At 34.9% G+C, this 15,021-nt stretch overlaps 1 protein-coding gene across 1 annotated transcript in view; it reads left to right on the top strand.

Moving 5' to 3' along the window:
• Window positions 1–3,803: 3,803 nt before the first annotated feature.
• Window positions 3,804–15,021, top strand: part of LOC128557148 (cadherin-related tumor suppressor-like) — an 88,831-nt gene continuing 77,613 nt past the window's right edge. The window contains exon 1 of the mRNA XM_053543988.1: window positions 3,804–9,428. Within this exon, the coding sequence (XP_053399963.1) occupies window positions 4,254–9,428 (5,175 nt within the window). The 5' untranslated portion in view covers window positions 3,804–4,253. The remainder of the gene's footprint in view (window positions 9,429–15,021) is intronic.

The raw sequence follows: 15,021 nt of genomic DNA, 5'->3' as shown, positions 1-15,021 counted from the left end.
TTAAGTTCTGATATTGCTCTTATAGTGAACAAATTAGAACAAATTCTGTCATACCTGTACTATATTCCTTCAAAGTATTGACCCCTGCTTCAAATTACCGCGTTCCATCTCTTTGGAAGATCCATGATTCCCGTTGCTAGGCAACCATCGGAGATGCTTCGCAGTTCCTTGGCCACGGCAACTTTCAAGTCTTCTAGATCATCGAAACGAACTCCCCGTAGTGGTATTTTTAATTTGGGGAACAGGTCATAGTCACATGGACTTAAGTCTGGAGAATACTTTAATAAGATTGCAATTTCAATTCAGGTTCATAGCTTTGTAACCAGTCCACATCTCATCTATTGCAACAATACGATTTAGGAACCTATCACCTTCATCTTCGTACCACTTTAAGTGTTTTTCTGCAACTACTACCCTGTTCGTCATTTGGTCCCGATTCAAGTGATGAGGGACCCACCTCGTGGAAATCCGCCACATTTTCAAATGCCTCGTTAATATCGTATGAACTGATCCATGAGCAATTCCAACACCTCGGCTAACTCCTCGCATGTATAACGTCTATCTTCATCCAAAAGTTTCTTTACTTTTTCAACATGAAACTTGTCTGTAGCCTCGATAGGTCGTCCGCTGCGGGGGTCATCGGAAATGTCAAAATTTCCTTCGGCAAAACGTCTTATCCACCTATAAACTTTATTAAATGACACTGCAGATCAACACAAGCTCCTGATAAATTTTCATGGATTTCCTTTCCTGTTTTCCCTCTCAAAAACTCAATTTTTATGTATGCACGCAGTTCAGTTTGACTTACTGCGGCCTTGATGCTAAAGCGAAGTCTAAATGATGTCCCAGCGTGCCATGTTTTATTACTTTGCGATACAAGATGAAAAAGATATGGGACCATTATCAGAACTTATTGGATGACCCTCATATCTTAACTTTTAGTTAAATGATTATTTCAAGTCAAGATGCATAGGCTTTGTGGATTAGGTGCCAGCCCTGCAGTTTGGAGGTCAAAGGTTCAAGTCCTGCCATTGGCAGGTCTTTACTGAATAGAAACCTGTTGTTACCTGTGTGGTGTTTGGCATTAACAAATAGGAATCTGGAAGAAATGCTTTTCAGTTTCTGTAGGTGTCTCGTAATTCAAACATGGCTGACATCCAGATGTGGTGACACTAATATTCAAACAATTTACTTTTTACTAAGAAAAAAACATGCATGTTATACCATTGTCATCCTTTTCTGTTGAAGCTTTCTGAATTCATTACAATTGCAGCCTAATGCCGTAGTCTGTATTTAGACTCTTATGTTTTGTTCATAGGAGATAACTCCTGTGGCTATTCAAATTTTGTATACTTATGCCCCTTTACATCTTCCTATACTGGAACAAGCTCTGCCAAGATTGACTTTATTCTTCGTTTTTGAGAAAGTGAAACTGTGGTTTTTCCCTGGAAACTTGTTGTCATTTTGACTAATGACCATAAAGCCAATTTTTGGATCAGTCAACTTTAATTCAGTGCCAAAGTTACACTGACAAATTGGTAGCTGAAGCCGATTCTTGATTTGGAGCAGAAGGAAGGGCATGGGTTTGTGAGAAGGTTTAGATGTTAGCAGATATGTGTGTGATTTGGATGTATACAGATATATGTGTGGTTTGAATGTATGCAGATACATGTGTGATTTGGATGTATACAGATATATGTGTGGTTTCAATGTATGCAGATACATGTGTGGTTTGGATGTATGCAGGTAATATGTGTGCAGATATTTTTGTGGTTTGGATGTGTGCAGATATTTGTGTGACTTGGATGTGTGCAGTATATATGTGACTTAGATGTGTGCAGATATATGTGTGACTTGGATGTGTGCAGATGTATATGTTGCTTGTATGTATGCAGATATATGTGTGGTTTGAATGTATGCAGATATATTTGTGGCTTGGATGTATGCAGGTACATGACATTGTGTTGTTTGGATGTTTGCATGTATATGTGTGGCTTGGATATATGCAGATGTATGTGTGATTTGGATAAATGTAGATATATGTGTGCTTTGAATACATGCAATTATATGTGTGATTTGGATATATGCAGATACATGGTATATGTGTGCTTTGGATGTATGCAGATATATGAGTGCTTTGGATATATGCAGATATATGAGTTGTGGTTTGAATGTATGCAGATATGTGTGATTTGGATGTATGCAGATATATGTGTGGTTTTGATGTATGTAGATATATGTGTGGTTTGAATGTATGCAGATATGTGTGATTTGGATGTATGCAGATATATGTGTGGTTTTGATGTATGTAGATATATGTGCAATTCGGATGTATGCAGATATATGTGTGGTTTTGATGTATGTAGATATATGTGTGGTTTGGATGTATGCAGATATATGCAAAATGGTGACTGATTAATATCTAGCCACTTAATTGTATAATACAATTTGCAAGTTGAATTGCAAGTTGAACAAACAGAAAAGTGCATCAAATGTAATTTTCCAATTCCAGAATCGAGACTAATAATCCTGTTGCTCCTGCTGAGGAAATGAAAATATAATATGAGCCGCACCATGAGAAAACCAACATAGTGCATTTGCGACCAGCATGGATCCAGACCAGACTGTGCATCCGCGCAGTCTCGTCAGGATCCATGCTGTTCGCTTTCAAACCCTATTGCAATTAGAGAAACCGTTGGCAGACAGTCTGGATCCATGCTGGTCGCAAATGCACTATGTTGGTTTTCTCATGGTGTGGCTCATATGTTATATCTTTAATATAAAACAATAACTATAAAATATTATCACTATGTGTTTTTTTTTTCAATATTTTAATCTATTTACGGACATTTTCGGATACAGATTTCATTGTTACAAATCATTATTTGTTCTAACAAAAGGTGGTTTATCAGATTTTTGTCAAGTCATAGATTTGTTTGAAACTTCAATACTTTTGTTGACATTTAGCACTTAATACATGTTAGATTTTCACTGATGGAGTTTTTTAAAATTTGATTTTCCTGTCTTGTTATTTTAGGGTTAGCATAAATTTGATAAACATACTTTGCCTAAGGAATATATAAATATAAGACCTGTTCTGTTATGTATTAAAGATTTGCATCAACAACTAGAGTACATGTAATATCTAAATTTATTAGAAATGCAAGTTGGAAAAGATTTGTCTCTCATAGTTTGGCAACCAAGATGTAGATCTAATCAGAATTTCAGAAACTAAACACTTTTGGTTCAGATTGTTGAAACATCCCAATATGTATCAAATACAAAATGTAAAACTAGAAATTATCTTCATATTAAAGGCGAATATTTACAAAATTTAGTAAAAAACAATAAATGAGCCGTGCCATGGGAAAACCAACATAGTGGGTTTGCGACCAGCATGGATCCAGACCAGCCTGCGCATCCGCGCAGTCTGGTCAGGATCCATGCTGTTCGCTTTCAAAGCCTATAGAAATTAGAGAAACTGTTAGCGAACAGCATGGATCCTGACCAGACTGCGCGGATGCACAGGCTGGTCTGGATCCTTGCTGGTCGCATACCCACTATGTTGGTTTTCTCATGGCGCGGCTCAAATAGGGATGTAACATTATGTAATAGGTCGAAGTATCAGTCGGAACAAGAAAGATAAATCGTGTATGACTGTTGAAATTTCCATTTCGCCTAACTAAAGTGCGAGATTGCATACTTTTGAGATAGTCCCCAACGGTTTTCAATGAACGCTATCAACTGTCAATCATTTCAATAGGGCGGGATTAGTGACGTCATGTAACATGTATTGGAAACAAACGTGCGAGGACTGATTCGAGAATGAGTGAAGTTTTAATTGAATTTTAACTGGTTTTAGTTCTAAAATAATGTAAAATTTTAGAGTGAAGAAGGAGTTTTAAATATTCTTTCAGTGCATGTATTTTATTTTTCAATTATACGTATCGGAACGACAGAAAACGGACTGTAAAATTAGTGGACACAGTTTTCGCGTTGTACAGGTGAATTAGTGTTTACCTGGGCCATCAAAACGTTTGATCAAGGGATCTTAGTGTTTACAGAAGGAATATACATTTGTGGAGAGTAGCTTCTGTTTTATCGTCAGGTTAAGGAATTAAAGATGTGATTTAATCCATCTGCAGGTTGGATTAAATGAAATAAACATGAAAAGTTGTACCATTTATACTTTTCTTTGATGTTAGCCGCTGGTCAGGTGTGAATAACACACCTTGGTGTAAGTGCGAAAAAAAATGGAAAATATGCAAAAGGAATGTGGAATTCGGAAAAAGGGGCCCTCAATATCGAGAAAAATATATTTACCATGTGTTGTATTACTGCTGCAGTTTTTCTTCAAATTTGCTCAGGGGCAGGGACCTGGAGATTTTCAGGTGTATGAAAATCGAGAACCAGGCACAGAAGTTGGAACAATTCAGATGGACTTGCCATATACATACACATTTAATGAGGGTACAGATGCCAAAGATTATTTCAATTTAGATGCTAATACCGGTAGAATTACAACTAAAGTAATAATTGATAGAGAATCATTAAATCTTCAAGAAAATAAATTTAGTTTTTTAATTCTTGGTCATAGTACAGATGGTTCAAATAGCAATATTCCCATTGAAGTAACAATAGAAGTATTAGATGAAAACGACAATGGACCAGTTTTTCCAACTGAATCTGCAACTGTTCATTTTCGAGAAAATGCAAAAATGGGCACGCAAGGATATATAACGACAGCAACTGATGCTGATGATGGAAGAAATTCATTGGTCAATCGCTACGATATAATCAGTGGTATTGGTCCTTTTAAATTAGTATTCAACCCAGACATGTATGGTGATGTTTTAATAATTGAAACAACTGGGGATCTAGATAGAGAAAAGAAAAGTTCATACAGTTTGACCATACAAGCAATGGACTCTGGCTCACCACAAAGATCTGGCACAACTTTAATCAACATTATCATTGATGATGAAAATGATAACGCTCCAGTTTTTGATCCAAGTGAACGTTTTGCGCAAGTGAATGAAACTGACCAAATTGGTACTTTCGTAATACAACTGACTGCATTAGATCTTGATATTGGAGTAAATCAGGAAATTACCTACAAAATTGCGGAGGAAAATGATGGTTCCTCCCAATTTCGCATTGATAATAGCACTGGGCAGATCTTTACAGCTGTACAACCATTGTCGTGCCCAAAAGGCCAGTGCATTCTGATCATTGAGGCAAAAGACAATGGAAAACCACCGTTCCCAGCCCGTGCATTTGTCTACATCACTGTTATTGACACTAACAACCACAATCCTGTCATTAAATTTAAATATGTTCCATCAGGAAATGAATTTTCTAGTATAAATGAAGATGCTAATGATGGCATGATTGTTGCAGGAGTATCAGTAACGGATGCTGATGATGGCGCCAACCCAACTGCTAAGATTATTTCGGGTAATGAATTGCGGCACTTCCGTTTCGAACAGTTTACCTCTGGGTTATATTTTGTAAAAGTCAACGGAGATAGTGTATTAGACAGAGAACGTCATCATATATATAATCTTACTGTAGAAGCTAGTGATAACGGGAATCCTCCAAGAATGTCAATAAATTATTTGATAATTTATGTCAACGACATCAACGACCATGCACCAATATTCAAAAACAAAAAAGTTAAGTTGTCCATAAGTGAAACAACCAAAGTTGGGACTTTTATAGAAAGCATGTTAGCAACAGATTTGGACAGTGGAATAAATGCAAAACTTGCGTACAAAATTGTATCGGGTAATTCTCCGGAGTGGTTTCATATCGACAAAGATACTGGGCTTGTTACTACTCAATCAAAATTACATTATGAACAACATAATTACTTTCGCATGAATATTTCTGTGCATGATGGGGCTCAACAACCATTGAAAGACTTTGCAGAACTTGAAATTTCAATATGGGATGAAAATGATATGGCGCCAGAATTTTCACAAACTGTTTTTAATGCTAGTCTTGAGGAAAATCTTGCCAGAGTTTCACCTGTTGTTTTTGCCTCAGCTATTGACAACGATTCTGGACTGAATGGTACCATTGTGTATGAATTTCATCCACATGTTGACCTTATGTACCCTAAAACGTTTCACATCGATTCAAACACAGGGGAAGTAACTACTAAAAAAATACTAGATAGAGAAGAAATTCCAAACTATATAATAGAAATCATTGCTAAAGATAGAGGACAACCCCCACTCTCGTCTACTGCAACTGTATACCTTAAAGTATTGGATGTAAATGATAATTCACCAGTTTTTTATCCGAAAACTTACTATGCCAGCGTCATTGAAGGTCAAGGTCGGGATACTGAGGTTGTCGCGGTAACTGCTACTGACCTTGATGAAGGTGAACATGGAGAAATCAGCTATTCCTTCTCGAGTTCAAACTTTGGAAAGTTTGCAATTGATTCAAGAACTGGCATGATCCGCACCACTGATGTCCTTCAAAAGAATCTTCGTAGCAGTTATCTTTTAAGTGTAGTGGCAAATGATAAAACTGGTCTAAGATCTGATGCAGCAAATGTTCAAGTCTCAGTACAATCCCCAACTGACTCCCAGCCCTACTTTACCAGTAACTCATACAAGTTCAACATGATACCTGAAGACCATGGAAACGCTTCGCCAACTTACATTGGTGCCCAAGTTGGTAGAGTTACTGCAAAAGCAGATTCTTCAGTATCCGGTATCACCTACAGTATCGTTGATGGAGACCCTACAAATGTGTTTACGTTAGAAACTACAACAGGATGGATCAAAAGAAGCCAGGCTATTGACAGAGAGATGTTCCCAGTTTTCACCCTGGAAATTGTTGCAACTGTAGGTGAAAAGTTTGCCAAGACTGAAGTAATTATAACTGTTAAGGACACAAACGATAACGCACCAGTGTTTGAATTTCCATATCGAGATATAGACATTATTGAAAATTGGGCTGTAGGCCACTATATTGCATTGATTAGCGCTACAGATGCAGACGAGGAAGGACCAAATTCAGATATTTCATACTCATTGCAGAGGAACCAGAATAACATGTTTGCTATACAGTCGGACACTGGTTTGCTTTTTCTGAATAAGCCAGTAAAGTATCTTGGTGCTGATCATGTGACCTTGCTTGTGCTTGCTATGGATGCTGGAAATCCACCCTTCACTGCCAATCAAGAATTACGTCTTAAAGTCAAGGACGTTAACAATCACACGCCAAAGTTCGCTCATACCACATACGAAATGTCTCTGATTGAATCTCATCCAGTTAATAGCAGATTTTTCCATGTTATTGCTGTGGACAAAGATCTTGGGGAAAATGGGGAATTGACATACAATATTACTCGGGGAAATGAAGATAAAAGGTTTGGCATATTTCCTGATGGACATCTTTATATCGCTAAAGAGTTAGACAGGGAAACTAAAGATTTATACAAACTTAGTGTTGTTGCACATGATCATGGTATACAGCAAAGAAGTTCAGAATGCAATATTACTGTACATATCTCTGACTTTAATGACAATAAGCCTATATTTCTAAATGCAACCTACAGCTTTTACATTTTGGAGAACAAGAACATTGGTTCCTTTGTCGGTCATGTTAAAGCTTCAGATGATGATATGGGACGAAATGCTGAACTTTATTACTCTTTCAAAGACGAACAAACTAACTTTCATATTGACCCACAGAGTGGAGAAATTACATCTCTGAAAGTGTTTGACAGAGAAGAGCTTGCAAACAGTAGTTATATGATTGTATTTGATGTAGTGGTAAAAGACAACGGGCTTGATCGCTTGGAAGACGTAACAACAGTCCGGGTGACAGTTCAAGATGAAAATGACAACCCCCCAGTATTTAGGCAACCAGTCTACAAAGTTACAAAGTTTGAAAACGAGGCAAGATTTTCTAATATAACAGTTGTAAAGGCAGATGATGCTGATGCAGGAATTAATAGCATTGTAACATACAGTATCATAGATGGGAACAAAGACGGACATTTTGTTATCTCTCAAACAACAGGCCAGATAACTCTTGATAAACAGCTTGACAGAGAAACACTGGACTTTTATGAGCTTACAATTTTAGCGACTGATTCCGGCGATACTGTTAGGCATAATGCAACATGTAAAGTTCAAATCACTGTCAGTGACATTAATGATAATTTCCCACTGTTTGCACAGTCACAAATGGATATAAGTGTCTTGGAGGATGTAGAACCTGGAAGTGAAGTTGCCTACTTTCCAGCAACTGATGTTGATATTGGAGTAAATGCTGAAATAACATACCAGTTGTCTGGCAAAGATAATGACGGTATGTTCGGAATAGATCGTCACACAGGAAGAGTTTACCTCTTGAAGAAACCTGACTTTGAGACAAAGCAAAGCTACAAGTTGAATGTTACTGCTACAGATAAGGGTGTACCAGCATTGACCTACTACATAAGGTTCAGTATAACAATTGAAGATGTAAACGATAATGCTCCGGTATTTCAAAATTTGCCATTGGTATTCATGATTCTGGAAAATTCCAGTGGCTCTGTTACACAGATACAGGCAACAGATTCTGATTCTGGTAAAAACGCTGAAGTTCAGTATCACATAGCATACCAAGATCCACCAGGAGAAAATTTCAAAATAGTGAAAAATTCTGGAGAAATATATATCGATCAACAAATTGATCGTGAAGTTACAAGTTTCTATAAACTAACTGTTGTTGCTACTGATCAAGCCGAGGATGTTTCTAAGCGGCTGAAGACTGAAACTGTTGTAACAATTAACATCGAAGACGTAAATGATAATGATCCAATTGTGACCTCATTTAATGCGATAGCGGTACCCGTTTCTACTCCAAGGAATGAATATATCACAACAATAAAGGTCAAAGACAAAGACAGTGGAAATAATGGAAAGTTTTCATTGCAACTTTCACAAATGGGAACAAATGCATTCAGTTTAGACAGCAATTCTGGTCGCCTTTTGCTAACAAACAGTTTACCTAACACACCAGTGAAGTACTCAGTCACGGTTCAAGCCAATGATTATGGCACACCAAGTCAAAGAACAACTCAGGCAGCAATTACTATTATTGTAACAAACAGCGACAACGGACCAGTTTTTGACTCCACTTCTTATAGGGGAACAGTCGTGGAAAATAGTGTTGTAGGCAAAAGTATTTTACGCGTAAAAGCAACATCACGGCAGAATTCACCAGTGGAATATTATGTGACCAATATAACCCATTCGAAAACTGGAGAAGAGGTGGAAAGGCACTTTCGGGTGGATAGAACATCTGGAGTTTTATCAACTGCGGAAGTACTTGACAGGGAAGTTGTTGGAGATTCGTTCGAAGTGGAGATCTATGCGGTGGAGACTAGTGGATCATCGCCAAGGACAACTGTTACAGTTGTAAGTAAAAATTTCATTCCAAAACTTGCTACTTTAATAAGCAGTGACAGCAAAGGGATAATTTGTAACCACAAAGTGCTACTGTAGTACATATATACATATATTAAGGTTCAGCAGTATATCACAAAACAAGGGATTTTTTTAGTGAATGAACAGCATCTTGACACACAACTTATCTGTCCAATACATGTTTTACTGTTCTGTCCCACGGAGTTGGATACTTAAAATACTCTAATTGAGTTGTCCCCCTTTAAATAAGAATGCCATTTGTAAAGAAATAAATGTAAGCAATTGTCAAAACGATGTTTTAACTAGTTATGTAAAGTTTAAACACTCGCACAATGTTGCAAATGCATCAAAAGGAAGACATGTAACAGATTTATAAAAATGGTGAGTTTTTAAAGGCGCTGGACTGTCCAGAAGTGTGGCCCCTTCATGTAGTCCCTTTCCGGAATTCAATACATACATGAATAAATTGACAATGGTTTTGTACAATAATATAAATGTTTTATATGCTGTTATATTTTCATGTAAAACAATGCTTTCTTTCTATGATTTGATGACGTTCGAACTTTTTTCTCCGAAACATGGACCTATATACCTTAACGTCTATGGTTTGTCATCTCGCACCTAAATACTGATAAAGTCTTGTGCTGAGCTTTCAACTTTTAATTTTTTTCTAATTGTGATAGAAAGGCTTGTTTCTTTAATCAAAATGGTGGATCTGTTTAATATAATGGTAATAAGATTTATGTAAAGTTAGGTAGAGACTCTTCATTTAGGTGTTGTAAATTTCATAAGTATGGCAATTGTGTAAAAAGGAATTAAATCCGTAAAAGTTTACAGTTTTATAGTTGACAAATAATGAAGAATTTTACTTTCCCTTTATTGGACATGATGACAACACAATCTTTTGTTGATTGTGAAAGGCGTCATGAAAGCTTTTCACACAGTTTAACATAGACAGATATCTGCTGTCTTGTGTTACAACATCAAAAGACTTCTTGCAGGTTTTCGTTAATTTTTTTGCAGTATTATTTGTATATCATGAATTACCTGAGAATATGTTTTCAGTATGGTGAAAATTGGTATAGATTTTCACATTTTAACTATTGTATGTCGATATGACAAAAATGGCCAGAGGCAAAAAAAATGACCATTCCAATTAGCTGTGTCATCCATATTGCATTGCCTTATCAAGATCTTTTTAAACAGGGTAAATTTAATCAGTACAAATTATCAAATTAAGAATCCATCATTATTGACATCTTGAGTATACATGTAGATTGAAAAAAATGTGAAATGAAATGAAATTATAGAAACATTGACTTAAATTTATTCTTTAATTTGGCCTAATAACACTAATTGTAATAATTACGCAATTTATTTGGTAATTAGCATAAAACAGAATAATAATAAGGATAGTAGAATCATTGTTTTAGAAATCATTAAATATGTCTGCTTGAGGCATTTGACGAAAATGCAGGTGTTCAAAGAAATGGTATTTAATCAAACGTAGATTTTCTTTTATTTATTTTAATGTTTGTTGAAACTTTTGATCATTATTTACACAGAATTGATCGATTAGAAGTAGGCATGTTAGCAACAAAGAATTCCTATATCCAAACTCTTTGACAAATGGAATTTCCTTACATTTTTTAGAACCAAAACTTCAGCGTTCCATTTATATTGCGGACATTATTTTGATAGAAAATTTTTATCAGTTTTGTTTATCCATTACAACAATGGATATCTCCGCTAATTCAATTCTGTTGGATTAATTTCTGATTAATCTTTTACTGTCCTTTTCACAACATTGTATATGTGGTAGATTTTCATTCAATTATCAGCATGGGTACACAAAAGGGGGGCTACAGTTTATGGAGATGGTTAGATTCCGCTATTGTTGTCATTTGCTGTCAGAGGATCAAATGGTTTTATGTCCATTCACAGAAAATGTTTCAACTTACTCTAGGGGATTTTGGTTCAAAATAAAATGGTCATTTATTTTTAAGTTGTAGGGTAGGTTTACCATTTATTGAACTGTCCACTGACTAATTTTCATACAGCTGTATGTATGATATAAAATATGTTCATCTTTGATCGGTTGGTCCATCTTTTGGTCTGAGCTTCAGTTGTTGGTTATAATTTTGCGATTGTACAAAGTAGCAGTTTCAGTTTGGGGTCTTGATATTTTTTTTGTAATGAAAACCTTTCAATGGTCTCAAAGAAAGAAACTCAGATACTGTATCTTAGCGCAAAGGCCAAGAAAATTTTACAAAAACAAGTTGTGTACATTATGTTATTAAGGCAAAAGTGAATTAAATGATGGTTTAAAAGGCCAGCGGGGATCGAAAAGTAGTTTCTGGATAATTCTGATAAATATTTGGGTATTTTATTTCATGTTACGATCGGTAAATTCACTGTTAAGTGTTAAAATGTTGAAACAGGATAGATTACATCTACTGTGTAGGTAGAAAAGTATGACTTTAATGGTAAAATACAGTCCTGTTTGTAAACTTAATGGACGTGTTTTTGTCTTGTAACACTTAACCAGTGATATCAAGTTTTTACATTTTCATGGGACCTCCGATAACCTCAGTGTTTCTATGAAAATCGGACATTACACAAACAGAAATCATGTAAGATCGTAGTTCGAATTCCTAAGTTGCCGGCTATGGGATTTGAGGGCCTATTTTAAATAAACTAGAATGCACTGTCTTACAGACTGATAGAGCAAGCTTTTCTCTATGACACATGAAGGGATTTTTTATAATGCCACTTGTCGCCGAGAGATCAGCTGAACTAAATTCAAATATTGATAACGATTGCGATTTTTTCAACAGCCAAAAGAATTTTATGTATTATAAATGTACTTATTGATATCTTGGTATCGCTCTGGCTATGTCAAAATGGAAAGTTTACCTTTTTTTAAGAATGATAAAGCAAAATAATAAACTGAAAGATTGTCAATGAATTTCATACTTGAAGTCTTCATATAAAATGAGGTTTGTCTCAACTAAGTTTCTTGCGTCACAGCATTAAGTGAATCTTCCTTCAAGACATTAAAGGTCCATTACTAAGGGAAAGTGAGTTGGCAATTTTTTTCATAGCCAGTGCATAGACTTCTGCAAGACACTAAATAATGAAGATTGGCAGGTCAAAATTTACAGAAGGTCTTTGGAACTCAAAGAAATGTATGTGTATTATGTTGAAATTTCAATGAATTGACAGAATGACCCCCCAGGTCTTTTTAACTTTCTTCATACTTCATAGAAAAATAATTGTACATATACTGCGATTTATTTCGAATTTCTACATACCAACTTTCGTTTTCCAATAAAATGAAATAGTTTCTGTGCTTTTTAAAATAAATTAAAATGTTCACTTTCCTTAGTATTAATGGACCTTTAAGCTTTTGTCACAATATTAAATTTTAAGTTTCCTATGTCAAAATCATTTTATGTTGCAAACGAGATGAATAGATCTATTGTATGTTGATGTTTTGTTATTTTAAGCATTTTTATTTATTTCGCTGCTCTTAAAATGACAAGGTAACTTTTTTTTTTTAAAAAGTGGTTGATGCTGCATTTTCTAATACCAAATTTACTGACAAAATACGAATACCTGTAAAATGGCATATGGAAAATGTCTAATTGTTTTGCTCATTCTGACATGAAAATCTTTCATTGAAGTGTACTTTTTTTGTGAGGTCTTGCATTATACAAGTTAATTCTTAATGAGTCACAACGTTCCGTGTTTGCAACAATGGTATTATTTATAATACTGAAGTATTATTAAGGTTTTCATGAATGGGATAATCCTTTGTGATATTCAATTATGAAAATCACTGATTTTTCAATTTGACATTTCAATTAGTCACGTTAAAAGTTTCGCATAGTACAAGATTTTGATAGCTTTAAAAGAAATCATTTAATGCTTGAAAAAATATTTATTTGTGTGGCCCGCATTTTAAGTCCTGTTGTGATTTAATTTGCATGAGCTATTTTGGCTAATTATCATCGTGTTTACGCTTTAAAAAAATATAACAGTATTCATTATTACCAGTATTTAATTTTAGTTTTTAATTGTTAAATGGAAAACTATTTATATCGTACAAAAACGTCTTTGAAAAATAGAGAAATTTCTGCAAAAAGTGGGTTAGAAAATGTGCTTTTAATGCATCATAATTACTGAATTAGTAGATGAACACTTAATGTGTTAGGTTTGATTAAATTCACAATTTACAAGAATATTACATTATACATATCACACAGCACGTGCCGCGACTAATGAGCAGAAATGATAACATTTTATTTGCAGCATTAAAAAAAATTCTAGCAAAAACGCACAGCATTTTGTAATCATTTTTAAGTTAAAGCATATTAGCAAAAAAAGTTGGTGTGTCTAGTAAAGTAAATGTGATGTAGCTACTTTATAAAAATATTGTTACCGCCAATTGTCTTTAATGGAGCTTGACTATCAAAAAAGACGGTAGCCATGGAAACAATTACACAGCTTCTTTATGATGTTGAAAAAACTTGAACCTATTTTATGATATCAAAAGTTTTATCTTTCCTGATCAGCGACAAATAAATTACACAGTGATTTACCCATCAATTTATTATCGACTGATAAACATATTTTTATTACAGTCCTTTCAATTTCATATTTAATTGAGATTATGGATGAATGATGTAGGATCTCATATAAAGAATCTTTTTTGAGGTATATAATTATTTCTTTTCCTCCCGCTAAAAAATAATGCTGCATGCACATGGTCTATATAGAGGATGCTAAGACTGATGGTGGTTTGCGTATTAAAGCGGCTGTACCGCTGTCTCTTATATTTACCCATTAACTGATTGATTTTGTGCTCCATCCCCCTCCCAAAAAAGAAAACTGTTACTTCTTTTGTCTTTTTTTTTTATACAGAAAAACATGCATTTTATTACACTTTCTTTAAACAGATATTTCATGACAAAAGCTTAATTTGATTTTGAGCCAAACCATATTTCTTACAACACTGTCACTTCCAATGTATCTAAGTTTCATCAATCTTCCTTATTCCCGTCAAAGGCATTGAAAGCTTCACGATTTCAGTTTAGCGATCTTTATCCCTTCCCTAGCAACTACATTGTTGACCCTCTATAGCTGTACAATGGTACCTAGCTTTCCTTTATCTTTTTTGAAAAAAAAACTTGTGTAACAAAAGCCCTATGGTTTAGATTGTTCGTTATACGATAAAATGTTTCGCCTACCTTGGTGAACAACTCAAACACTCAATGAAGCTCAAGACGGTGTCTTCTTTTCAAATAATTTGCAAAATTTTGAACGGATGAATTATTTAAGGGGATTTCGCACAGCCTGCTTTAGCAATAAAAAGATCTACAAAAGGAAAATAAAGTATAAATTTAACCTCCGGCAAAATTGGCAAATACAGTGTGTCTGTTCGGCTGTTGTATTCAAAGCATTATCTTTAATCCTTTTGAAAGGGTCTTATTTCGGTGTTAAAATATTTAGTAATTAGTTGAATTTGTAAAGATTTTCACGTTTTTGAAAACAATTTATCTATTTTGTCAAGGCTTCCCCT

This window comes from Mercenaria mercenaria, chromosome 5 (genome assembly GCF_021730395.1).
Source record: "Mercenaria mercenaria strain notata chromosome 5, MADL_Memer_1, whole genome shotgun sequence".
Lineage (NCBI taxonomy): Eukaryota > Metazoa > Mollusca > Bivalvia > Venerida > Veneridae > Mercenaria > Mercenaria mercenaria.
Note: the sequence above shows the minus strand (reverse complement) of the source record. Positions and strands in the feature narration are given on the sequence as shown.